General features: G+C 46.0%; 3 protein-coding genes across 3 annotated transcripts; 1 reads left to right on the top strand and 2 right to left on the bottom strand.

Annotated features, from left to right (window-relative positions):
- Nucleotides 1–1658: 1658 nt before the first annotated feature.
- btbd9 (BTB (POZ) domain containing 9) lies at nt 1659–13829 on the bottom strand. The gene is made up of 11 exons (XM_035431445.1): nt 13610–13829; nt 11366–11578; nt 9918–10281; nt 9076–9340; nt 8014–8233; nt 7227–7346; nt 6268–6377; nt 5715–5904; nt 4567–4674; nt 4034–4112; nt 1659–3770 (listed from the first exon to the last, which is right to left on the bottom strand). Exons 2-11 carry the CDS (start codon nt 11548–11550, stop codon nt 3543–3545), a joined length of 1869 nt encoding a protein of 622 aa, XP_035287336.1. The 5' UTR covers nt 11551–11578; nt 13610–13829; the 3' UTR covers nt 1659–3542.
- A 1580-nt stretch (nt 13830–15409) lies between these two features.
- glo1 (glyoxalase 1) lies at nt 15410–21266 on the bottom strand. Its single transcript, XM_035431460.1, has 6 exons — nt 21071–21266; nt 18014–18096; nt 17093–17233; nt 16698–16765; nt 16076–16165; nt 15410–15857 (listed from the first exon to the last, which is right to left on the bottom strand). The coding sequence occupies exons 1-6, from the start codon at nt 21137–21139 to the stop codon at nt 15766–15768; spliced, it is 543 nt and encodes a 180-aa protein (XP_035287351.1). The 5' UTR covers nt 21140–21266; the 3' UTR covers nt 15410–15765.
- A 2543-nt stretch (nt 21267–23809) lies between these two features.
- Nucleotides 23810–25230, top strand: LOC118236131 (ankyrin repeat domain-containing protein 9-like). The gene has a single exon (XM_035434221.1). The coding sequence runs from the start codon at nt 24041–24043 to the stop codon at nt 24938–24940; it is 900 nt and encodes a 299-aa protein (XP_035290112.1). The 5' UTR covers nt 23810–24040; the 3' UTR covers nt 24941–25230.
- Nucleotides 25231–25621: the final 391 nt, after the last annotated feature.

Below are 25621 nucleotides of genomic sequence, written 5' to 3'. Positions count from 1 at the left end.
GGCACATTGACTGCACATCGATGTGAGTTATGTAATGAGCAAAGACGGAAAAAGGTGCTAACTGGCAGCTGTACCTCTGTTACAGGCTAGTGTTGCGTGCGCTAGATTTGTTTTCGTAAGAGTTGTCGTCTGTTGAACTGCTCATTTCGAAACGCTGAGCTGGGTTATGAAACATTTGGGGCCACTTTTAACTGAAATTGGGTTAAATCTGTGTGGAATAGATGTACAAAGCATATTTTGAAGGCATACAAATTTATAAGTACATTAACACATGGCTGTGAACTGTGCTTCAAAAGACGTTCTTTCTATGCAGGCAAGACTATATGCCTTCTACTAATCAACCAATGCAGTGGTAACCTAACCCTGTGATTAGAGATCTACTGTCCTTTTGGTTTTCACTCCAACCCTAATAAAGCACACCTGATTCAACAGCATAGCTAGAGATCTCATTGAGCTGCTAATGAATAGAATCAAGTGTACCAAATTATGGTTGAAATGAAAACCTACAGGATGGTCGATCTCCAGCAACAGGGTTGGTTACCACCGTCCTAAACAGTGAATCAGAATATCGAATCTAGTTGCAGACTATGTTTCGCAGGATATTGTGGATCCTGCATTCGCCGAAAGTAGGCCTATTCATATTAACATGCAAGCTGTAAAAATAATCAAGAGCTAGGCCTGTCTGTCACTTGATTTTGTCTTCATCACACCGCCGATCTCATCATCTTTCCCACCTTCTTCCGAGTCGCGCTTCAATCTCCCACTTCCCACCCCGGGTCAACGCATCGCAGCGACGGAGACGGTAATTGAAGCTCTGGGATGCCGGCTGTTTTATATTTTCCGTCTTTAATGAAAGTGGCATTATGGTGTCACTCACAAGGTCTTTGCGCCTGATCGACACGCCGGCTCATTATTTCCCCTTCCGAGAGAAGAGCCTAATGCAATCCCGTCTGGTTTGTTGGTTCCCCTCTCCGTAAATTGAAGTCTGCGGAACCTTCCCGCTTTCGCGGAGATTAAAGCCGCGAGTGAGGATATGCGGGGAAAAACCAGCAGCGCCTCGGAAATCTGCAGGAGGTAAAGGTTTCTCTTGAAAAGGCTCCTGCCTCCCGCGCTCACAGGTCATAGACAGAAACACTTACGGAACACGTGTGTTTGCCCGGAGGATAAACTGCCATGTACTTTAGAACATGTTAACTGAAAAAAAATACTTGTTTCTGTGTCCAACTGTACATAAACAAACACGCCGCCTTCGATTTTTGAATTTACCCGTGTTCAATTGCACGACTGCAGAATACGTCACAACTTTGCCGAGTGTCACAACTGAAACAGCGGATCACTTGTACTGTCATGACTCATGAAGACCAAGGAACTACCCGTGTAACTCTGAGATGAAGTTCTTATGGGGATAGATAAGGTTATAAAAAGACTGGCACAGCTTTGTGCCTTCCTAGGAGTGCTGTAAAGTCCATAGTAAAAAAGTAAAAAATATGACACAGCTCATTTTTAACCTTCCACATCAGGCTGCCCTACCAAATTGAGCAACTGGACATGGAGTGCCCAAACTGAAGCAGAGAGAGAGAGTCTGTGTGTGTGAGTATGTGCACGCGCATGCAAGTATTTTTTAAAACATTTTTTTTAGAGAAGGTTGACCAAAACAATCATCGTTCACTCTTGTTTTTATTGAAGATTTCAAGCCGGTTAAGACAGCAGGTAACACACTGAAATGGGTGGTGGGGGCTGTCCACAGCTGGGGTAAGAAAGACCTACAGGCTCTGTGCAGCAATGCAGAACCCCTCTCACCCCACGCACCTACCTGCAGTGTCAGGTAAACCTGTCACACATTTACGATCCTGCATATCCCAGCATACAGAGGTACAGTCAGAGGAGTACTGTACAAAACCATGCACCTGTGTCTAAACACGGCTGTGACTCCAGATTCACAATTTCTGAGTGGTAAGAAATAACAGAGACGTGGGACTTATATAATAATATAATCGGCGTTTACAATAAGAGTTCCTTAGGAGTAACAACGACAATATGCATAACGGCATTATCCATATATTCATCTTTATGTTAAATTACGACTACACAAATAATAAACTTTGAAGAGCATTCAGTGCCAGAAGAATATATATACTTCCAGGTTTTAAAACAAAAAACTAAGAGAGGAGAGGGAATAACTGTTATTTTAAACCTGCATGTTCCATCGTCTTCAACACTGCACATTTTTTATCTCACAAAGTGTTTCAGCAAAGACAGCGACATCTTTCGTTGCCAAGTCAGGGAGTTCTAACGTTTTAAATCCGAGGCGGATTTAAGGAGACAGGAAGGAAGCAAGGATGAGACGGAGAGGAAGACACGAAAGAGAATGAAGACATCAGGGAGAAGAGTGAAAGAGTGAGAACGGTAAAAAAAAGGGAAGGGATTAAGGGATGAGCCAGACTGAGGGAGAAGAGAGAAGAGCGAATTTGCCGTTTAAGATTAAAGGGAAGATAACCTGTCCTCGTGCAAACAGAGGCGCACTTAAATGGCCTTCCTTCATAGAACATGGAAATCACATGCTTTAAGCGAACCAATCGGCAGTGCCTTCTGAAAGCACAGTCATAATATGGGTGTGGCCACATCAGCAGCCGTACACTAAGCTGAGTGGAAAAGTGTGTGTGGGGGGCGGGGGGGAGGGATAGGGGTGGGGGGTACAACTTCAACCCATTCCTATGAAGCACATGGACTCGAGGGGCTCCTGCCCCAAAACGGATTGTTTCTTTACAAGAAAAACACAGCAGGATACATTCCAGTGTCGAATTTGGTACACCTCCCGATTATCAGTTAAAGTGCAGTGTATAATCTCAAATCCTGATTTTTATTCCCCCCCCGCCCCAATTTCCATCTTTACAAAATGCTTTTTACCCATGCAATCAAGAGCACAGTGCCTTCTTTAGGTAAAAAAATAAAATAAAACAAAATAAAATAATAGTCTTCAAGCGCTCTTGTTCCTCAAACTGCACAATCAAGCTGCAGGATCGATGCATGAATTACAGCAGAGCTTATATCAGAGTCCAGATGACACGCGAGTGGGGCGGGGCCAAAAGCACCCATCTGCCCCCCTCCCCCCAGTACCGGGAGCCCGGTGAAACACACAAACGCTGTGCAGAACTTCATTTTGACTGAACATTAATGGACTCTCAGCTTAAGACATGTCCTTAATCGCCTTCTTCCCTTCTTTTTTCTTTCTTTTCTATTTATTCCCCCACCCCTCCCCCCCCCCCCCAAAACCAAAACCCTGATTTTAGAAGAGGACCCTGTCAGGCCAGTGAAACATCTTGTCTCACTACACATTATCTTTGTGTGATGTCACAGGTTAACTTCTTAAGAGTGCTGTTTTTTTTTATGACTTGCGTAGCAGCATGGGGGGGGGGGTAGAGTGCCCTGAAATGAGAAGCCTGTGCAAACATATTTAGGGTTAGGGTGGTGATGGGGGGTGTGGGGTTATTGAGCCCCCCGGACGCAGGGGAGGGGACCTGTCTGGGCGGGGGGGGGGTCCTTCATGGGTGGGAGCGTGAGGGGGAGGAGGAGGACGAGGAGGAGGCTTGGTTTTGGCTGGATGAGGGCTGGGAGGGGAGCAGGCTCTGGGAGCGGGAGGGCCGTGGGGGGCGGGGCTGCTGAGGCTGCTGGGAGATGGAGTTTGATTCAGCCGGTCCTTGGCCCGGGCTGCCCTCCTTCACCTCCACATCCAGCTGGGCCGGACATTCGAAGTGGACGCAGTGGAAGACCTAGTGAGAGAGAGAGAGAGAGAGAGAGAGAGAGAGAGAGAGAGAGAGAGAGAGAGAGAGAGTGAGAGGAGAGAGAAAGATAGGGAGATAGAGAAAGAGAAAGAGAGAGAGAGAGAGAGAGAGAGAGAGTGAGTGAGTAAGAGGGGAGAACGGGAGAGACAGGGTACTCGATCATTACATTTAGGCAGTTATTGGATGCTCTTATCCAGAGCGACTAATATAAATCACACACAGGTTTAGACTACAAACAGACCGGCCCCCACCTCGTTGGCGGTGTTGTGAGTTCCTACGATGCGGATGAAGGCCGCTGGCTGCCTGTCGAACGTCAGGGTCTGCCAGGACCTGCAGCGAGGGAGGGAGAGAGAGAGGGAGGGGGGGAGAGAGAGAGAGAGTCAGAAACAGAGAGAGAGAGAGGGATGAGCGAGAGACGGAGAGAGAGGGAGAGAGAGATGGGGGTGAGACTCAGAGAGAGAAAGACCAAGAGAAAGATAGAAGGGGGGTGAATAAGAAACAATGAGATAGAAAAGTGAGGGAGAGAGAAAGACAGAAATGACAGAAGACCTAATAGCTGAAACTATGCTCACTGACACTACTGTGTGAAAAATGGAAATGGAAAAGCCACACCTGCATTATGCTAGAATAAGCGACAGTCAAAAATGATGTTAGAAGAGAGAGAAGAGAGAGAAGAGAGAGAAGGGAGAGAAGGGAGAGAATAGAGAGAAGAGAGAGAAGGGAGAGAAGAGAGAGAATGGAGAGAAGGGAGAGACGAAGAGGAAGGACGGACATATAAGCTCACCTGCAGGCCGCTTTAGACCGGTCTATCACTTTCGTCCACTGCTGCTGATTGGTCGAGAGTTCCACGTAGTAACTGTAACTACGGTCATCACAGTCCCACAGGAGTAGCCTGCTCACACACACACACACACACACACACACACACACACACACGCAGTCGTGCACGTGCACGCACACACACACACACACACACACACACACACCAGAGAACATGGTCAGTAACGTCTGGGTAGATAATGTCCAAACGTATTTCTCATGTCTTTTTTGTCAGCACAAGTGAAATGATTAAGGAGCACCACATACACCACAGAGACCTAAGAACTTCTTTGGCTCATTATAAAAGCAGCATTGATTGCACAGCCCTTCAAGTAATAATTTATTCCTCCTCAGAGACAAATAGCATAACATAATGACGAGAACAGGCCGTTCAGCCCAACAATGCTCGCCATTTTCCAGACTAAATTGTACCTAGTGCTCGGATTACCTACAGACTAGATAGGATCTAAGACCGTATCAAAAGTATCAAACAGTACTCAGGTGCAAGCTAAACTGTGATAGCGTGACACACCAGCTAAATACAGTCAGACAACCAACCCTGATCATGTGACCTCTCTGTGGTCACTGCCACCCAGAGATGGAAGTAACACTCAATCACCAGCAGGTGGCACTAATGTGCATTTAGAGCACCGACCCAGATCGTAGTGCAACCTGAACAAGCTGAAAATGCTTTATGGTGCATTAGGGGGGTTATTTCCATGCCTACCTACACTCATAAGAGATCATCATTAGTGAAAAGGTGTCGTTTGCTTATACTTCAAACTCAAAAAAATCACCACAGATCACCATGGGTATACAAGCACATCAGGACTTCCAGGTTCTGGTAGGTATTCCACACCGCTTGCCCCATGAACACCCCGCCCCTGACGAACACACCCACCCCAGGCAGACACGCCCATCCCCAGATGGACAGGCCCACCCCCCAGACAGACAGGCCCACCCCCCAGACGGAAATTGCACAGCCCCTAGACGAAACATGGCCACCTTCCAGATGGACACACCCACCCACCACCCTGAGATGAACATGCGCCTCCCCCCCCCTCAGACAAACCCCCCCCCAGACTGACACCGCCCCCGCCCCCGCTGGCCCACCTGAGGGAGCCCAGCATGTAGGGCTGGGCCAGCTGGATGACGATGGCCCCCGAGCCCAGCTGGTGGCAGGTGTAGCCCGAGTCCCAGTCGTAGTTGCGCGTGTCGCCGTTGAGCAGCGCGTTGCGGCTGCGGCTCACGCCCTCGATCACGCTGGCGCAGGTGGCGATGGTGGCCACGTTCTCCGCGGGCACTGCCAATCAGAGAGGCGCACACACAGCCACGCAGCGAATGAGCGCTGAGCAAACGCATCTGTGACAAACACACCTCTCTACACACAGGCTGCTGCATTATAAATGAAATAGGGTTCAAATGTTCACTCCGGAAAAACGTCTTCCTGTTTCTCTCTGCAAGATGTAAAAACTGGTTTTTATAATGGTTAAATACAAGTAAATGAGTAAAACACGTGCTGAACACCATATTTAGGAATCAGTATTGTCAAATGAGTTCCTTGGATTAGTTAGAGGAAATAGGTAAAAAATATTTTTTCTTGAACATAAACCACAAATCCAGGGAAGAGTAAAAGACGGCCCATGGTGCCGGGTCCATTTCTTACCCAGCAGCCCTTTCTCCAGGGTGAAGGTGCTGTTGGTGAACATGCACTCAAAGGCCACCAGGTGGAAGACTTTGTTGACGGTGTTGTGAGTCCCCACGATGCGCACGTACCTGAAACACAAAAAACACTCGCGCCTGAAACGCACAGAACACCCGCACCTGAAACACAAAAAACACTCGCGCCTGAAACGCACAGAACACCCGCACCTGAAACGCACAGAACACCCGCGCCTGAAACGCACAGAACACCCGCGCCTGAAACGCACACAGAACACCCGCACCTGAAACGCACACAGAACACCCGCACCTGAAACGCACACAGAACACCCGCACCTGAAACGCACACAGAACACCCGCACCTGAAACGCACAGAACACCCGCACCTGAAACGCACAGAACACCCGCACCTGAAACGCACAGAACACCCGCACCTGAAACGCACAGAACACCCGCACCTGAAACGCACAGAACACCCGCACCTGAAACGCACAGAACACCCGCACCTGAAACGCACAGAACACCCGCACCTGAAACGCACAGAACACCCGCACCTGAAACGCACAGAACACCCGCACCTGAAACGCACAGAACACCCGCACCTGAAACGCACAGAACACCCGCACCTGAAACGCACAGAACACCCGCATCTGAAACGCACAGAACACCCGCACCTGAAACGCACACAGAACACCCGCACCTGAAACGCACACAGAACACCCGCACCTGAAACGCACAGAACACCCGCACCTGAAACGCACAGAACACCCGCACCTGAAACGCACAGAACACCCGCACCTGAAACGCACACAGAACACCCGCACCTGAAACGCACAGAACACCCGCACCTGAAACGCACAGAACACCCGCACCTGAAACCCGCCATCACCGCCGCGCCTCCCCTACCCGCCGACGGGCTCGTGAGCGAGCAGCGCAGCCGCCAAACTCGCGGGCGGCTCTCACCTGCACACTCGCGGCGGGAAGTAGAGGTTCTGCCAGGACCGGCACAGGTACTTGGAATGATCCACCACACGCACCCAGTCCAGCTCATCCATGGACACCTCGATATAATACGAGTACGAACTACAGAGAGAGAGAGAGAGAGAGAGGGAGGGAGAGAGAGAGAGGAGGGAGGGGAGAGAGAGTGAGACAGAGATAGAGAGGAGGGAGAGAGAGTGAAGAAGGGAGAGGTAGAGAATGACGGGTGTAAGGAAAGAAAGAGTAAAGGAAAGAGAGGAGAAAGTGAGAAAAAGGAGATGGATCGAATAGCAAGAGACAGAGGGAGGGAGAAGATGAGCAGTAAAAAGTGAGGAGGAGGGAGACAGAGGGAAGAGGAGAAGGAGGGAGATAGAGGGAACATCAATACTGTGGCACTCCATTACAATTCAGCTGGAACTGCCCACTTTCATGCAGAGTATTAGAGAAGAGAGACAGCGAGCACTTCTGACAGACTGAGCTCACATCAGGTTTGTGTATATATACATTTTAAAGAATAAGCCTCGACAGCCTGGGGTGCCTTGCTCTGGTGAGCAAAGCCTGTTTGGAAAAGCACACCAGCAAAGCGGGAACCTGACAAATAAAACCACCTTGTGACAGTGTACAGATGAAAGTATCTTTCTTTAGTCTTTCTGAATGTTTAAGATACACAAGGCAGGTAAATCCTTGCATGTATACTGCTCGACTGCAGACAGGGTTGTCTCGGGTCAGGCTACGGATGGACGCGCATTCTGGGGCTCCCCCCGTCCCGTACCGGCTGTCCCTGTCCCACAGCAGCAGGCGGACGTGGTTGATGATGGAGGGCTGGCCCAGTTTGACCTGGATCCCGGCGCGGCCGTCCTCCTCGATGGGGTGCCGGGAGAAGCCGTGGTCCAGGTCGTAGTTCTGCGTGTCCCCGTCCAGCAGCGCCGACTTCAGCTCGCCCTTCACCACCTGGGCGCCGTGCTTCATGGTGGCGATGTTCTCCTCCGGGACTGAAGGGGCAGGGGTCAGGGGTCAGAGGTCAGAGGTCAGGGGTCAGAGAAACGGCACACAAGCACGCACTGTCACAGAGCCACGGCGGGCGCTAATGTGCTAGCCTTCACCGTGGTGATGCGCCCTGCAGTGTAGCTTTAGATCCTGACCGCTGCTAATGCTGACGTGAAGTGGGCACATAACTAGATAACATAGCTGGATTTGCCGATTTCCTTCACTGAGCATGAACAGCGTGTTTGAAGTGAACAAACAGAAAGCCTGCCTGTCTGTCCTGCTGTGGGTGAGGCAGTTTTTGAAAGAACTGCAGAAATATCTGGGGCGTGGGGCCAGAGAAAAACAGGTTCACCCGAAACCCACAAAGCGCATTTCACCACTGCTTACCGCGATGTTCTGCAGACACTTCTAACACGTGCAGCGGCGCTCGAAGTGTCTAACATTCCAGCAGCCCAGCGCGGCGCCGTGACTGACAGCTCTACAATCCACCTGCACGCTGGCAAAACCACGTGTTTCAGAGGAGAACCGTGAATGTCTACACCCTGTCCAATCGGCTGTGGGATTCGCGCACGAACACAATTGGCTATTCCAAAACCCGGGAAGGGAACTGGATATGCGTAGCCCCACGTTAGGAGCATGGGAGCTGCATTTCCAGTCAGGCTAGTCTGGGCCAACCAAAAAAATCTGGAATGGGTTTGAGCCAAAAAGCCTCAAGGCCGCTGGCCCGTTCGCCTGTTCACCGTCAGGCCTCAAGGGGCTCAAACGTCCTTCCGAATCGCACCGGTGCGCGCCTCCTCGGGCCTGACGCCGCACCGCCGGCGGAACACGGCGCAGAAAGAGCACTCACTCAGCATCCCGCGGTAGTTCAGCTCCATGTCGCGGCTCTCCGACCGCGTCTTGATGGCGTCCAGCAGGTCGTCGGGGCTGATCAGGCCGGACGGCCGGACGACGTTCAGCATCTCCGTCAGGCTCATGAGCGGCAGCCGCACCGCCGACATCACTTCCTGCGCCCCGGCCTCGCCGTTGTGCCGGCACCAGCGGCACAGGGCCTGGAAGATGTCCTTCTCGCTGGCGGCGAACGAGTCCCTCCGCACCACCGTCAGCAGGGCCGTCTGGGGCGGGGCAGAACGGGGGGGTCCCCAAACGCGTTTAAAATACACCCTGTAACTGCATTCGTCCTTAACGCGGACACACTCACACATGCCATGCGCTTCACACAGTGTCACTGAAGGGGCAGAGGGACGGCAATGGCTTGGTTTTAATTACAATTTCTTCCTAACTCTCAAGAGCAATTAAAACATGCTCATTTTTTTCCCTTTGTTTGGCAAGATAGTTTTTGTCACTGCTGAACTCACCCAACACTTAAATTCTATTCCAAGGCAAATAAGGATAACTTTTAGTGCGAGTCAAAAATAAGTCAAATTTTTTATGTAGTCAATGTTGAAATCCAGTTTAAATCCAGCCCATTGTCCTTGCTGGACCGGATTTAACTCTTTGAAGGTTTCACTGGAACACAAGTCAGTGTTCTAGAACTAAATTTCTTTCAGTCACCAGTAGTGAGTATTACATCAGCATTAGAATGCTCAGTTGAGAACATTCTAATCCCATATTTGTGATGTCACAACTTAAAGGCTTAATGCTTCTCTGTAACATTCTCTACTCTCTCTCCTGCTCTCGCCCCTCTCTCACCTTGGACAGCGTCAGGAAGCCGTCAGACGCCAGCACCTCGGGGGCGTGGCGGTCCATGTAGGCGCAGCAGGCGGCGCTGAGCGCGCTCAGACAGTACAGGCTGGCCACGTCGAACACCAGGCACACGTTGTGGGTGTGCAGCACGGTGCGCAGGAACTCGGAGGTGGAGTCCTCCAGCGGCTGGAGGCCGTAGCGGTGTGCCAGGCCCAGGAAGTCCAGCAGCACCTCCTCGCGGGCGGAGCTCAGGCTGGCCCGGCCCGTGTACAGGTACTGCAGCAGCATGGAGAAGGCCTCCGCCCGCGTCTCCTCCAGGTGCACCTCCGCCTGCGGCTGGGACTCCTTCATCCCGCCGTAGAGCAGCGCTCTAAGAGGGGGGGAAAGCGGGAGCACGTCTTAAATCCAGATTAATACTTCACTGTGATATAAACTGTTTTTGAGAATACTGGCGCCTATCTGATGTCCGATGTTTTGCAGCTTAATTTGGTCTTACGTAGTTTTTTTCCATTTGTGATTTCTTGTTGCACAACAGAAACGTGCAAAAAATACAAAGTCTTCTTTTTCTTATTCCCTTCTTAGATATTTGTTTCACGTGATGTCATTTCCTGCCTTGCTATGTCATCCAGCTTAATTGGTTCACACTTTTTTTGGGGTCTGGGTTAGCCACAGCAGGCGTTAGGAAGCCAAATGTGGAGCGGTGCATTCTGGGAGAAGTCTGAATCCTGTCCCCAAACAGCCAAGCCCAGCTATATTTGAACACGGACTGATCAATGCTGTTTGTCGACAGAGCAAATAGGAACCTGATTTCTCAACTTCAAATTCACAGAGCTGGAGAATGAATGGAATGCAATATGCGCCGTGTGCTGCATCAATATTTGCGACCCAAACAGAATTGATTGTGTCTGCCTTGACATTCAGGTGATATACTAAGGCAGCCAAGGCACGGCTTGCACTGAAAAGAGCTGGAAATGCTAGCTAGCTTCCTGGATCAAGTAAAGAAGTGGGAAGAGAAGTTAAGATTCACGCAAGGGCATCTGACTGTGCTGACTGTAATCCACCAGGGTTTGCACACTGAAGCATGAGCTAGGTCACAGTGCTGCCCAGTCAGGTAATACCCAAGATCCACTTGGGCTATCCTACAGTAGCTGTCGGAGCTACCTCAGCAATGCGTGAGGGGGCTTTGTTTGGAGATGTTTCACTTGCTAAACAAATGGATGCAAAGCTATCTTCGTGTACCGAAATTCAAAGTGCTTTCGTAAGTTGTTCCAGATAAGGAACACCCGCCAAATGAGGCAAAAGCAAATGTTTGATTCCAGCCCCCTGGACTAATCAGTCGATCCAGGATCTGCTCTGCTACACCCCCCCCACACCACTACTCTACAACCTTCCGTTTTATGCAAAATGGCGGCGTTTTACATTTGAAACCCCCCCGAGGCCGTTGCGGAAGTTACCGGAAGTAGTGGCAGCGGGCGGCCAGGATGACCCGGTGCGCGGGGAAGCGCTTCTCCTCCACGATGAAGGTGACGTCGCTGTAGGCCTCCCCGGGCACCAGCGCCCCCAGCTGCTCAGACAGGAGGTGCACGTGGTCGATCTCCGACACGGAGGCCAGCGGCCGCAAGGGATGGCTGTTACTCATGACCGCATCCAGGGGAGCGCCGTCACATCTGCCAGGGGGGGGGGACGCCGAGAGCGAAGCGTGTTCACGCAGAGCCGCCAACGCTGATTTGCACAGCACGCGCGAAACAGGCCGTTGGCACAGATTCCTAATTTAACTCCCGAGCCAAAGCACAGCACACACACACAGAACCTGAGGTCACAATGACCGCGTGTCAACAACAACAAAAAACTGGGAAATCAATATTCCGGATAATCTTACCGTCTGTAGAAGGGTTATGAAAGCACTCATTTGTGCTACACTTTTTCAGTTCAATTCCAAACTCTATCTGCTGTCAGAGGGCAATTTCGAACGGCCTGACAAAGGTTAATTGCCACAAGGCAGAGATGTTGTCTTATGTTTTTGTTCTGGATTTTTTGCATTCATTTTTGGTTATGACATTACAATAAAAAAGGGAGCTTCTTAAACTGAACCGCCCATAATTTGTCTAGTGTGCCTAGGATTCATGTTGTTGTGGGAGAAAAGTCGTTCCTATCTTATCTTTTTTCTTATCATAATTGTTTTTTGCGGTGGAAAATAATTTAGCATTGAAATTGAACTTTGGTAAAAAAAAATATTTAAAAAACGTTACATCCCAATGCCTGGGCACAAGTTTAACTTCTTTAAGCATTCCTGTGTATAAAAGTTTTGGAACTCGAACTTTCAGAAGAGGAATGAACATTTATTCAGAAATAGAAATTACATTTTTTATTCAGCTCATTTCCATTTTCCTGTTTTCTTTTTTTTCTCAACCGGCATTTGGCACACTCTAGTGTGACTTACAATACAAACACATATGCGAAGACTACTTATCAACTGCCCGGTTGACCATGAAACTAAGCTATATAAACAACACCAAACTAAAATTAACCAAATTAAACTAAAATTAACAACATTTTACAGAGATGTAACAGTACCGATGTATTCCATTCTTCTAAATCAGTCTGAACGCTTTTTTTCCCCAGGGGTAAAAAAGGAGGAAAAGCCAAGTGTTTTCCAGTATATAACTGTAATGCCAATATCGGTACGAGTTTGAATTCTTTCCTATTTAAATAAGAATATATTTATCAAAAGCAAAGAATTTTTGTTTTATTATTATAGCCGTTGTTATTTTGATGAAAAAAAAATTACTGGCATCTAGCAATATTTGCCTTTGTATAGCCATTTTTAAACAATGACAATAAACCATATCAAATATGTCCGATACAGACACTGGCTGAAGGACACCCACTACAGGCCAAAATGGAGGACTGTACAACCTACCCGGAAAACACACGAAACAGTACACCTTCCAGCTAAGTGGCAATACAGTTGCACCAACGTGCAAATACTGCAACAGAAAAAGATGAGGAAAATTGGTAATTCGCTGAACACAAACTTGTATACAACCTCACCGTACCGCATTAATTGCGTATTCTCCATCGCTCTATACATTCTGTTTATCTGATTAAACGCACACTGTAAAATAAATAAAGCTTTATTTTGAAAAGCGCTGTATAAATGAATAAAAACCAAAGGCGGCACGGAAAAACAGTGCTCTGCTCGCTGCTGGCGTTACCCGCAGCGGAGTGTACTGTGCCCGGGACAGCCAGAGGCCCGACAGTGGGCAGGGCAGCGAGCTGCACACCGGAATACGGTGGCGAGGAACGTTACAGGACAACGACATTCCACAACTACTCCCGCTATAATACACTAACGTTAACTTAGACATGTCAGGAGCAGGAACTGATGGTTTGCTAAAACTCGTGACTGTTTAACACCACACTGAATTGTTGGTAATTGTATATGTCATAGATTTGGTGCATCAGCATTAGACTAGCTCATATATGCTTACTATACTACGCTAGTTAAGTAGCACTTGAGCATGTAACTCTACTCGGGCAAATGGTTGGTAAATTAGCCAGTTAGCTCATTAACGTAGGTTACATAATGTAATGCATCAGCTAAATTGCGTTAATAAGTGCGGAACATGGACTTTTCCCACAGGTCATACTGCATAGGTGATACCGAGTTGCGAGGTAAGGCTGCCTCTGCGACATACCAGCGGCTGGACTTGTCTTCTGCTCCTTCGTCAGCGACGAAGTAAACCCTTTATGCGGTGCAGTCGGCTAGCAGATAAAAATGTTTGCGTTTTTGTCGTAGTTCGATGATTAACGGTAATACAAATGAATATTCAGCAAACCGTTGTTCGACAAAACAAATATTCTGCTCGTAGGGCGCAACCCGGATGTTATTTCTGCGCATCGGACGTCTGCGCCAAAAATAGTGCACTGATGTAACGAGCGCCTCGTGCGGCGAGGAAGGGAAGGCCCAAGCAACTATTTTAATTCAAATCCCAGTGACGGATACATATCCCAATGGAAAGATGACCATAACCATCACGGCATCTGTGTCCCGGGTCCTGAACAGCCGTTTGCTGTTGTTACACAGCACATAGTTGATCAATTAAAGCATCTAACAGCACAATCATCTTACATTTTGACATTTAACTGATGCTCTAACCCACAACACAATAACATTTTTTATAAAAGCATACAATCCATTTATATTGTTGAATAATTTACTGAAGCAATTCAGGTCAATTCAGCCATTCTCAAGGGTACAACCACAACAGCCCAGCTGGGAGTTGAAGTCCAAAACCAGTTACCAGGCCGGTTCCCTAGCCTTTATACTACACTGTTGGCCTGGATAACTCATCTCAGCTGGTTTGTCGGATCTGAATTGACTGTGAAGTTTAATGTGAAAACAAAAACTTGCAGTGTTGTCTGTGGCTGTCCAGGACCAGGGTTGCAGACCCCTACTGTAAATTGTCATACATCATAGTAATTTGCTTGACAGACTAGTACTTGTGTTTCTTCAATGCTGCTAGGGTTAGGGTTAGGCTGAAACACAGCTCTCAGAGACAGTGCAGATAATGCATGGCTCTGCTTATCTAAAATAGTGTGAGCTCATCTTAAATGCGGTCTGTGCTCTATCAGTGAAAACTAGGCCACCGCCACCCATAATTTGCTTGCTGAAATATTAAACCAGGTGATCATACAGTACCAAATTGATTTCAGCGCACTACTCATTACTTACAAGCCACTCAATGAGTGTGTCCCTGCGTCCCAACAGTTCCAAACTTTCATTTGCTCATTTTCCTCAGCTTAGTTCGCAAGTGCAATGGGTTCTACCTTTCCCCCCCCCCCCACAAATTAAACAGTCCTACACAGTGCATTTGTGACACTTGTGGATGGAGATACAGTCAAACAAACCATATACAGTAGCCTCTGGAATATAGGGAAGTACAGACGTGGCTGACTTCCATTTACCATCTGAGGAAGTGTGCTGCACATGTGTTGACAGAGGATTTCAACATGACCATGAGACAATGAGGTTAGCCTCCAGCTCAGCACAGTTGGTACAGTGATCTTCCCGTTACTCACATTCTGTGTAATTGTCTCAAACATTCAGCTGTTCAGTCAGTCAATGCTGCATCTCAGTACTACATTAGAACATGCATTCTAATGTTCTAATGCTGATGCAACAATCACTACTGGTAATTGACAGCAATGGAGTTCTAGAACACTGACTTAAAATTTTGAAAAAGCTAAAGAAAACCTAATCTTCAAAGGGTTAAGGCCTTCAGTTGTCCTCCAGCAGAGCTTCAGTGTGAATATGTAGTTATATTTACACTGCCTCTTATCTTGGATCGACCAAACCTTATTTCTATGGTTTTTAACTGATACTGTGAAATACAAAAGCCCGTTTTCTTGCTTTAGAACAGGTGCGATAAAACAGAAGCTTGGGTCAGTGACCACTTCGTATCCGGACGGAAAAGAGGACAGGAACAAACAAGACGTACCAGAGGCGCCTGACTTTACTGCACATGGGAACCACAGTTAGGGTGGGATCAGAGAGGATTCAAATAAGAGGGAACAGCCTCTGCTCTGGCAGTCAGCACAGACCAGCACTGAGAAAAACACCAGCTAAACACCAGCATCAAACATAATACAGCTTAACAGCTTGCCGTTTTGATTGTCCGTTTCTAACGCTTTGCAAATGTCCAGGACTGGGGCAACCCAGGTCTCCATTACCACCGTCAGCTCTTGTGAATTCCTGTAAAGAACTGGGGGTTGTTCTCATAATGCTTGCACACCTGGTCTTTCTCTGCTTAAATCTACACTCTCCCACCCCAGAAACGTCTGCCCTGTCTCTCTAGGCGGTGATGGAGACCATGTTGTTAGGGCTCAGAATCTCGATCCAGTATCCGTCCGGGTCCTGTATGAAGGCCAGTCCCTTCATTTTACCTGTAACACAGAGAGAGTTTCGTCAGACACCTGGGCAAACAACAGACATTTCACAATGCGACAAAGCCTCAGGCGTGATGAAACTTCCGCACAAACCCACAGGGCAGGCAACGTGGGGGAGAAGATTTTATTACCGGGAGAGTTCTGGCACTCTGAAATGTCACATTTAAATTTCAAACGGAAGGGAAAGAGGCGGATCACGATAAGCAAGCACTTACCGTCATCTGGCTTCTTGACAAAAGTGACTCCTTGCTCTTCAAACAGTTTGCAGGCAGCGTACACATCAGGCACCGCGATACCAATATGCCCTGAGACGCACACCACAAAGATAGAGAGCTGGGTAAATACCAAGCCACTTCAAATAATCTCTGCCCTCAAACTGCCAGAGCAATGTGCGCCTCCCTCAAACACAGGACCGTGAAGTAAATGTAGTGGAGAATATTTATTTAAGTAATACATCCGCACTGGAATAAGGAGAAGGAAATCATAAGGGCTGGAAGATCATTGAAACAGTTAAGAAAAACACTGGCCAAATCCACATGACAAAAATGGGTAAAGAAAATGAATGAAAAGGTCATCCAATGGCAAATCTGATAAGGCCAGGGGTATCTGAAGTGGTCAGAGGAATACTGGTTTTAATTTTTAAAACTATACTATTAAGACTATTCAGGCAGCAAACTGTGTCATGGGTGTCCACTGGCATTTCATAATTAAAGGAAGCACGGTCTGGTCCATATTCAAAAAAATACAGTTAAGAATTCACGATCGATGTGCGCGAGTAAACAGATTTGGAAGAAGGAACAGTCCGTGCTGGATCGGCGCCGGTGTGGTTGGACTCACCGAAGCCACGAGGGTCCGAGTTCCCGTTGTGGTAGGACTGGCTGTCGTCTGACTCAGATCCCCAGTTACTGCAGAGGAGTTCGCGGAGATGATAAACGTTTCACATATTCTACGACCGCTCGGATTTGTCTCATATTTGGTCTCTCGCCAGTTACAAACTGTGTAGTACAGTCAACTGCAGTAATGTACAACAAACTCACTGTGTGAGCTCTGTGCTGGCTCAGACATGCGTAGTGGTTTTTAAAATGCAGTGTGTGAGCTCTACGGTGGCTCACACATACGTAGTGGTTAATTTAAAATGCAGCGACATGCAGGGAACTCACTGTGTAAGCTCTATGGTGGCTCACACATGCGTAGTGGTTAATTTAAAATGCAGCGACATGCAGGGAACTCACTGTGTAAGCTCTATGGTGGCTCGCCGAGAAAAGGTCCACGCTGTCCTCTCTTTCACTTCTCCAGGGATCTCCTTCTTGTCCTCGTAGCCCAGGAAGTAGAGGGAGAAGCGCATGGAGGGGAAGTCAAACTTCTGCAGTAGCCTGGAAAACGGACACGACGGCCACATTTTTAGAACCCAAAGCCACTTTCAACAGTCGCTCTGGAAGTCAGACACTGTCCGCTGACCTGCCATTGGCAGTAAAGCTTTACGAATTATATCACACTCCTGGTGAGTATTCATTTTACCAGCTCCAACCAATTGCTGAGAAACTGCCACTGGCCAATGCTCTGTGCTATTATAGGTTACTTATTATTGCAGTTTTTGGTCTATTGCCTCAATTTAATATTTTTGAACTGGTTTACAATATTGTTATTATTATTATAATTATTGTAATTATGTGGAAAATAATTCCCATTGCGCTAGGCGACTACTTGATTTTTTTCCCCCACTACATTAGAATACATTCAAATATTTTATATAACAGCATGACCATATCAGTGGGAGAAATTGTGATGTGATATTCATGTCTTATACGCCATTCACCTCAACCTGCTCGGTATATGACCACTGATACTTCACTAGAACTCGGTCGAGTATGAATGGGGATTGGGTCATACAGAAGAACCCAAAGTGAGGGGCAGTGTGTCTGTCCATTACTGCTGCATTAAGGGAAGATAGTGACGTCATTTTATCAACTGCCACCTTGGCTTTAAGGCTTTAGAGAGTCATGGCTTTGAGGCCGAGCAAGCTCTGCAGGTGTGGAAGAGTGAGTCACAAGCCAGGTAAAGTCCGTACTCCTTCGGGGCATATTCAAATGAAGTGGGTGTCAGCTGTCTCCACGCATGAAGGGTGATTGATTGCAAGTGGCAGCGACACTCACGTCATGCCCAGCACACGGGTGTAGAAGTCCAGGGATTTCACAGGATCCTTCACCCTCAGCATGGTCTGCTGCATCATGAAGTCCTTCAACGAGCAGACGGCAATGAGAACACGTCACACAAACAGCAGTTTTACTTAAAACCTCACAGACGGCATATGAAACATTCTCCAGCTTTGCTCTGGCAAAGGGGTGTGTCGGTTTTTCTCAGGAACAAACTTTTTCTTTTTTATTTAAAAATAAATAAATAAATAAGTTGCTATCCCTAATCCAATTCTTTCCACACATGCTGTTCGGAGAAAAACAAAAGCTCGTTTGGAGTAATGGAATTCGCTACATGAACTAATACAGAAATTGGTGACCATTCATTGGTAATCTATAGTCAGCCATAAAGTGATCCAGGCATCCATTGATCAAATTGAGACATGCTTTGACTACTACTCTTGGTTTCGCTTCAGGGAAAGGTGAGCCTTACTCTGTCGCTATAACAAACAATAGAAAAAAAAAATTTTTTAAACTCTTTTTTTTTTTTTTTTTTTTTAACTGTGTGTATGAGGCCTGAAGGAGCCAAGCATAAATGAAACAGAGTGACAGTCCAAGCCAGAATCCATTCCTGGGGACTGTATCACAAAGCAGGATTACCGAGTTAGCTAAATGACTGCACTGAGTAAAACCAGAACCCTCCCAAATCTGGAACACGGACTGAAGTAAAAAGAGCTGTTCCGGGTTTTACTCAGTGCAGTTATTCAGCCAACTCAGTAACACAGCTTTCTGATGCAGGCCCCAGGACTGGATTCTGGCAACAGCTCCTTGTGCCTCAGTCCATGTTCCAGATCTGGGAGGGTTCCGGGTTTTACTCGGTGCAGGTATCCAGCTAACCCAGTAATCCTGGTTTGTGATACAGGCCCGGGGAGGGCCGCTGTGACTGGTGGTTTTCTGTGCTTTTTCAGCACTGGTGATTAATTTAAGGCAGTGATTGGGTAAAGAGTCCACACACCTTGTTTTCAAGGCCTTAATTGGTGGCTGATTGAAAGGAAACCACAAACACCTGCAAACACTGTGGCCCTCCAGGAGGGATGTATCAAAAAGCAGAGTTACCCGAGTTAAAGGCAGGATAACTGCACCAAGTAATATCTGGAACACTCCCAATTCTGGAACATGGACTGAAGTAAAAACAGCTGTTCCTGGTTATACTCCGTGTAATTATCCAGCTAACTCAGTAATCCTGCTTTGTGAAATACCCCCCTGGTTTTAAGAGAAGGGGTCCTGAATGGGTTAGCCCGAGCTGCAACAAAAGATAGTGGTTTCTACACCGATTCAAAACAATGGTTTCCACTTCCAGCATGGACAGCTGTCTTGGAAAGGCAATGCCAGCTGTATATTTTCCACTGCACTATAATGAATAACATTAGGTCTGGCAGCTGTACTTCTGGGCCACAACAGGTGAACTTGGCATGAGAGCAAAATACCTCCTCCTGTGACTGTTAGCCTGGCTCAGGTACACATGCATAATGGATAGCCTTATAAAACCACAGCTTTTCAAACAAAAATATCTAAGTTTGATTTATATATACACATAAGCAAGAAATCAAAACTGACACATCAGAGATCATAGACTACACGATCGCTGCTGCTGCAATAAATGATTGCACAACACAGATATTATCAGCAAAATATGCATGTTTATAATTCCAGATTATATTCATATCGTTTTTCAGGTCTTGTTTACCTAATAGAGGACTAAACTGCGTAGTTTCCAGTCTTCACGGAAATTGATTATTTGTATAACTGTACAAGCCTGTCAACTATGCAGTTTGGATTCCTACCACTGATGTAGTTAATTGATTCATACTAATGATAGTCTAAAAAGCTTGTCCAGGGGTAAATTGTTACATCACTTCCTGTTTGTCAACAAATGACTTGACTTGATCTGTAGTTGTACCATATAACCCACAAAGCCGTAGGGATAGCTCCGCAAATTGGAATGTCAAAGTACATGCGACCCCAGGTGGAAAATATAAATCACTGTTAGTCAGAAACGGTTAGATTTTTAACGTGCTAGCTAAAGGTTCTAAAAAAACAAAACAGAAAAAGACCAGGGCTCAGAGTATTCAACAGCGCGCTGATTTGGACACGGCCCTCGTCTGTATTCCGCGCATCTATAGCTAAGTTGGAAGACATTTTTCTCGGGGTTTATGGTTTGATCCACCACGTTCCGGGCAAGTCACAACTCGTGAAAGGGCTTCTCCTGCCCCGCATCACCTTCCACTAAATTAAGAGAAAGGCTAGTAAGGTAACTTTATATGTCATCAATTCCTAAGTTCATGGTTCATTGACGCCTAAAAAGACACGAACAGTATACTGGGCTACTACATCGACAACAAATTATAGCCTATCGTTAGTTTGTTAGGTAATCTATCTGAATGAAAGTATATTATTTTTATTTTTTGTCAGATAAACTGTAACGAATTCCAGCTTAAGTTTAATTTGTAACTACAGCTGATGTTTTCATGTCCGAAATCATTTCAAGTTTGAGAACGCTGTTCACAAGTGAGTCTGGTGAACTGAAGCTCCGAAATGTCAACGCTAACGTTAGCTACGTCCAGAGAATTCTTATAACTGCAGGGGCTGCCAAACGTTACGTCTAATGCTGGCCTCAGTCAGTTAGTTAGCCAATATCCTTGGGACCTATCGTGCATTACTAACATTGTAGTCTATAAATAATAAATCCAACAGTAACGATGACTTTAAATTTCACTCTTGTTAGCTAGTTGCTGGCTAAATCAAATCGGATTTGTCGGGGCCAAAATACCTGCCAAACCTGTAGTCAGCCAGAGAAGCTAGCTAGCATTCTAGCTAACCAACGCTTTTGCAATAGGCGTGTATCGTGATTGTATTGAACATCGCTAATATACAGCTTTCTTACTACTAATGCAGCACATGCATGGCCTAACATATCTTTCTGAATGGGTAGTCAGCTAGCTTGCGTATTTCATGAAATGTAGTCATAAAGTACTTGGCTAGCTAGTTTAAAGGGCACACCCAGAAAAGTTGTCCAACCTTAGTGATCGCATTTCCATCTTTGCAAGCCGCTAGTACAGCTTCGTCAGTGAGCCCCTTGTCGGTCATTTTCCTAAGCGTGGTGCAGGCGCTGGTCGAGCTGGAGAGACGAACAGGCAGACTGAGGCTGAGCCAGAGCAGAAAGCGTCAGAGTGGGCTGTACTGAACTGGACAGGAAATCGGGCCTTGATCCAAACGGGGCGTGCACCCTACGCTCTATGTATGGGTGCACCAAAGAACTACAAATATGTAGTTATGTGGCGTACACAGATCAAGGGCAGTCCAGATGCCAGATGCTGCGAAACTATTACATGAACTGTCTTAATTGCAAACTTGTAGAAACATTTCATGCAAGATTGCATATGTACCCCTGAAGAACATGAAGCAGTCACTAACCGCGCACGCGTGTGTCCGCGCACATAGAATATTCTAGGAACAGTCAGTTTAAAGATGAATATCATTTTAGGTGTGTTGCCATATGTCACGCAAACCATGGAATGTGGTTTTGCAGCCAATTTCATAATCATGGCTGATGAAGTGAAATGTCAAATGAAATACATGCTAAGTAGATATACCAATGTACTCGGCATATAAACGTTTCATATTTCTTGTACAAAAAACAATATGTTTCCACCTGTCTGTACTGGGTCATTCCGGTTGAAAATGGACACTTTTTTGCAAACGTAAATGGCAAAAACAATTTCTCGGTCTTATTGTAATCACAATGATTTCCTCTACACAATGGGTATTTTTGAACTTGACTTAATTCTTTGCATTAATTCGAATTTTAATTAATAATCTAAGTATCACTAAACAAATACAATTTAGCTAAATCTTTCAAATTTACAGAGTGGGTTTTCTTGTACTTTTTGTCTTACAGTAGCATTACAAGCATTGATTGACTGGTTGAAGCTGGTGTTCAGAGCTCTGGTCCTGGTTTTTGTTCCAACCAGTTACCTTAGGTTTAGTTTTTTGACAGCTCTTCAAACTATGGTACAACAAGTCTTTGTGATTTCAGTGAGACCACAACAATGTTTTTACTATTTAAGGTTGTGAAACTGAAGTTTTTGTGTTTTTTTTTTTTTTTTTCAGAATGACCCTGTTAGTGCACCAGTGAGCAAATGCAGCAGTGTTTGGTAGTATTCTATGTGCAATAATAAATTTGATGAATTATCATTGATTAGTTCATGTTATTTACAGGGAAGGCATAAAATCAGATTGCCTATAAATTCAATCATGGGGGTCAAATGGAAAGCCGGGAATTTGATATTTTGATATTTTCATTGTCCAGGGGCCCACAAATTTGAAAAAAAAAAAAATACAATTCTTGTACTCATTAAAGGAACTATGCCTGCATAATTACAAAAATGTAATAAAATTTGAGTATGGTGAACTTGGCAATTTGAGTAAATTCCATCCTTTAGGATCTCTATTTTTGTACTCTCTGTCTGTTTGGTTTTTACTGCACCAATATGTTAGGGACCCAAACGTGAACTGTGAAATTATCCTTTTTGCACTTTGGCTTAGGTTGTCTGTGAAGCTTCTTTCATTAGCTGGACTGAAACGCGTTTGGCGTTATTTTTACACAGTCTTTGTAGCATAGCCCTTGTTTGCTAAACATGAACCAATATGTAGTTTACATACATTACCACTAGATGGCAATACATCACCAAATAGTACCTAGCTGTTCCCACAGAAACTGAAAATGTTACTAATAGTTCTGACAGTGTTCAGTGACTCTATTAATACGGTGACACTAGGCAATCGCTTGTTTCAGTTGTCAATTGAGGAACAGAACAGCTCTTATGACGCTTATATTTACTCCTTAGTTAGATTGTAACGTCATAATAATCACTATCTTCAGTTGCAGATACTGTATATACAAGTTATAGGCCTAGGTCATTCAATCAGAAGCAATAAAGAAACCAGAGCATTCATTAAAAAGATGCCTGAATGGGATATACGCTCAACGTCTATTTCATTAGGTGACAGTAGTGGCACCCGGTGTGGTCTTCTGCTGCTGTAGCCCATCTGCTTCAAGGTTTGACGTGGTGCAGAGATGCTCTTCTGCGTACCTCGGTTGTAACGAGTGGTTATTTGAGTTACTGTTGCCTTCCTATCAGCTAGAACCAGTCTGGCCATTCTCCTCTTACCTCTGCCATCAACAAGGCATTTTCGCCCAGAGAACTGCCGCTCACTGGATATATTCTCTTTTTCGGACCATTCCCTAGAAACCCTAATCATGCTTTTTTGTTGTCGTAATTTAATGTGTAGCATACCTATATTTCCGAATACATTGTAGCTACTTGCAGAATTAAGATATGGTCACTCCTGCCGCGTCCTGCTTCAGTTCATTATTAAACGAGTTTAATAAATTATTTAAAATTATTGGTTTTATGCTCTCTCTACTCTCTTCCTTTCAGTGTTTATACCTAAGGCAGCACAGGTACGAGATTCAGAGCGACAGAAAAGTTACATTTACGTTGCATATAAAGTAAGAAAACAACATGGCGTGCATTTTCTAACAACACCATGACATCGTTGTCACACATGAACAAAAATATCGTTCTGTGACTGATTTAAAAAACTTAGTAATTCGACCATGACGCAATAGCAACAATGAAATACGGACTGGTTACCATGTAAATGTCCTGACTTACAGACTTAAATGCCGATACGTCTGTCGTCACTGTTCAGTGTGCAGGGATCAGAGAATGCACGCGACGCTTGATACAGGTGGACACATTCCAAACAGCAGGCAACTTAATGCGGACGTCATTTTCTTAGGAAAAAAAAGTCACAGCAAAGGAAACGAAACCTAAAGCGATCAACTGGCTATTGTTCGGTTATGTATAAAACCGAGGTTTCTTCATCCGCTCAGTGAGTAAGCAACATGGATCAAGATCTCCCGCTGTTTGCATTATAAATGTTAACGAGTTGTAGCCTACGAGCAAGTTGACAAGCCACTCAATGGACATCAAATCCAAGCAGCACAGATGTCTTCCCTTTGTTTACTACCAAGCCATACGGGATCTCCAGCCTGTATGGGAACTAGAGGACATGAGGACAATGGAGACGTTTTACTGGGACACACAGAGACGGAGAACTTTTACTCCCTCGGAAGCCATGATTTACGCCATCGTGCACGACCACCAAGCCTATGCACAATACCTGCTGAGTCACTACTCGGAGAACGCACTGGCAGTACCAAGTCAGTACTTTTGCTACATCGAGGCTTCGGTTCCACACTTCATCATGGCTGTCCGTTACAACAGGAGGGAAATTCTGAAATTCATGCTGCAGATGACGCATCAGGTGCCCAGTCTCCAAGCGAACTTAGGAGGAAGGTTCAACTTAGAAGACGGCAAGACTCCTCTGCACCTGGCGTGCGAACTTCTACATGTAGACGCTATTATTCTGTTACTGGGCAACGGCGTGCCACCGCAAGCCGAGGACCAAAATGGAATGACACCCCTGGACGTGATTCTGTCGCAGCTTCGGGAAACCAAAGTCAACATGGGAAAGAAGAAGCGATGCTTAGATAGCTTGCTTATGTTCATTCCCGAGTTAAGATTTAAAATGAAGGGCTCCCTCGAAGAAGACCGTGATTACTGGACACAGGTCATTGGAGAGGACACACTTCGCTACCTCGTTGGAAAGACCCCAGCCCCACTGTTACTTATCACTATGCAAAAAGTGCTTCGTCTCCTACCCTCGGCGAAGTTTCTGGAGAGCCTGCACCAGCTTCCCATTCCGACGTCACTGAAGTCGCTCAGTGTGCCCGGCGTTCCCCGGGAGCCACCTCGCACAGCGCAAAAGAAGTGTTTACCACATGCGCGTTTAAATCAACAATATGTTGAGGAAATCTAAGACAGCATTACAAATGTAAACAGTAATTGTATGAAGAAAGCATGTTGTTGATATACGGTTAAAAACAAGTGATAACTGCAGTTTAAATGGAACTTGTTTAGAATGAATGTGTTACGGGCACAGCAAGTTAGGAGAGAAACCAGGGAAGTGTGTCGTGTTTTAAGATTACTCTGAGATTTAAGTATTTGTTTGGTATTGACTAGTAATTTATGAATGTTACAATATCATGTGTTCATTTTAAAAAAAAACATACACAGCTGAAGATACCATAAATAAACACATTTGCTTAAGGGGGTGAATGGCATTAATACAAATAATATACCAAGAAAATGTTGGTGTTATTTGCAGTTCTACATATTTTTGCACGAGTGGCAGGGGATGGACTACGTAACAGTAAGTACGCTATGTAAAGACCTGGCACATTCATTCATAAAGCAGCTGCTGACTCAAATTAACCTGTCCCTGCTTTCTTGAATTACTTTTCGCAGTACATTATGTTGATTTGGAAACGGGGCGGCCGTTGGATACACAGATCTGTAGGCTCCCCTGCTTTACCCTCGTTTGCGTGTGCTCGCCCTCGTGCGGGATTTGTGTTCGCGCGACTTGTTTTAGTTGTCCCTTCGGCTGTGCCAACAGACAGTACTCGCGGTAACAAGTCAAACCAATTGGAAAGCTGTCTGC

The sequence above is a fragment of the Anguilla anguilla genome, chromosome 1, assembly GCF_013347855.1.
Source record: "Anguilla anguilla isolate fAngAng1 chromosome 1, fAngAng1.pri, whole genome shotgun sequence".
Taxonomy (NCBI): Eukaryota; Metazoa; Chordata; class Actinopteri; order Anguilliformes; family Anguillidae; genus Anguilla; species Anguilla anguilla.
This window is presented reverse-complemented; position numbering and strand designations above follow the sequence as displayed.

Excerpts from the sequence above, each read along its gene's own strand:
- LOC118236131 (XM_035434221.1), top strand. The coding sequence starts at position 24,041 with ATGGACATCAAATCCAAGCAGCACAGATGTCTTCCCTTTGTTTACTAC.
- glo1 (XM_035431460.1), bottom strand. The coding sequence starts at position 21,139 with ATGACCGACAAGGGGCTCACTGACGAAGCTGTACTAGCGGCTTGCAAA. Across the intron at positions 16,766-17,092 it reads GCCACCATAGAGCTTACACA|TAACTGGGGATCTGAGTCAG; the intron begins GTGAGTTCCCTG and ends ACTCCTCTGCAG. Across the intron at positions 15,858-16,075 it reads TGTCAAGAAGCCAGATGACG|GTAAAATGAAGGGACTGGCC; the intron begins GTAAGTGCTTGC and ends TCTGTGTTACAG.
- btbd9 (XM_035431445.1), bottom strand. The coding sequence starts at position 11,550 with ATGAGTAACAGCCATCCCTTGCGGCCGCTGGCCTCCGTGTCGGAGATC. Across the intron at positions 10,282-11,365 it reads GCCCGCTGCCACTACTTCCG|AGCGCTGCTCTACGGCGGGA; the intron begins GTAACTTCCGCA and ends CCCCCCTCTTAG. Across the intron at positions 7,347-8,013 it reads CTGTGGGACAGGGACAGCCG|TTCGTACTCGTATTATATCG; the intron begins GTACGGGACGGG and ends CTCTCTCTGTAG.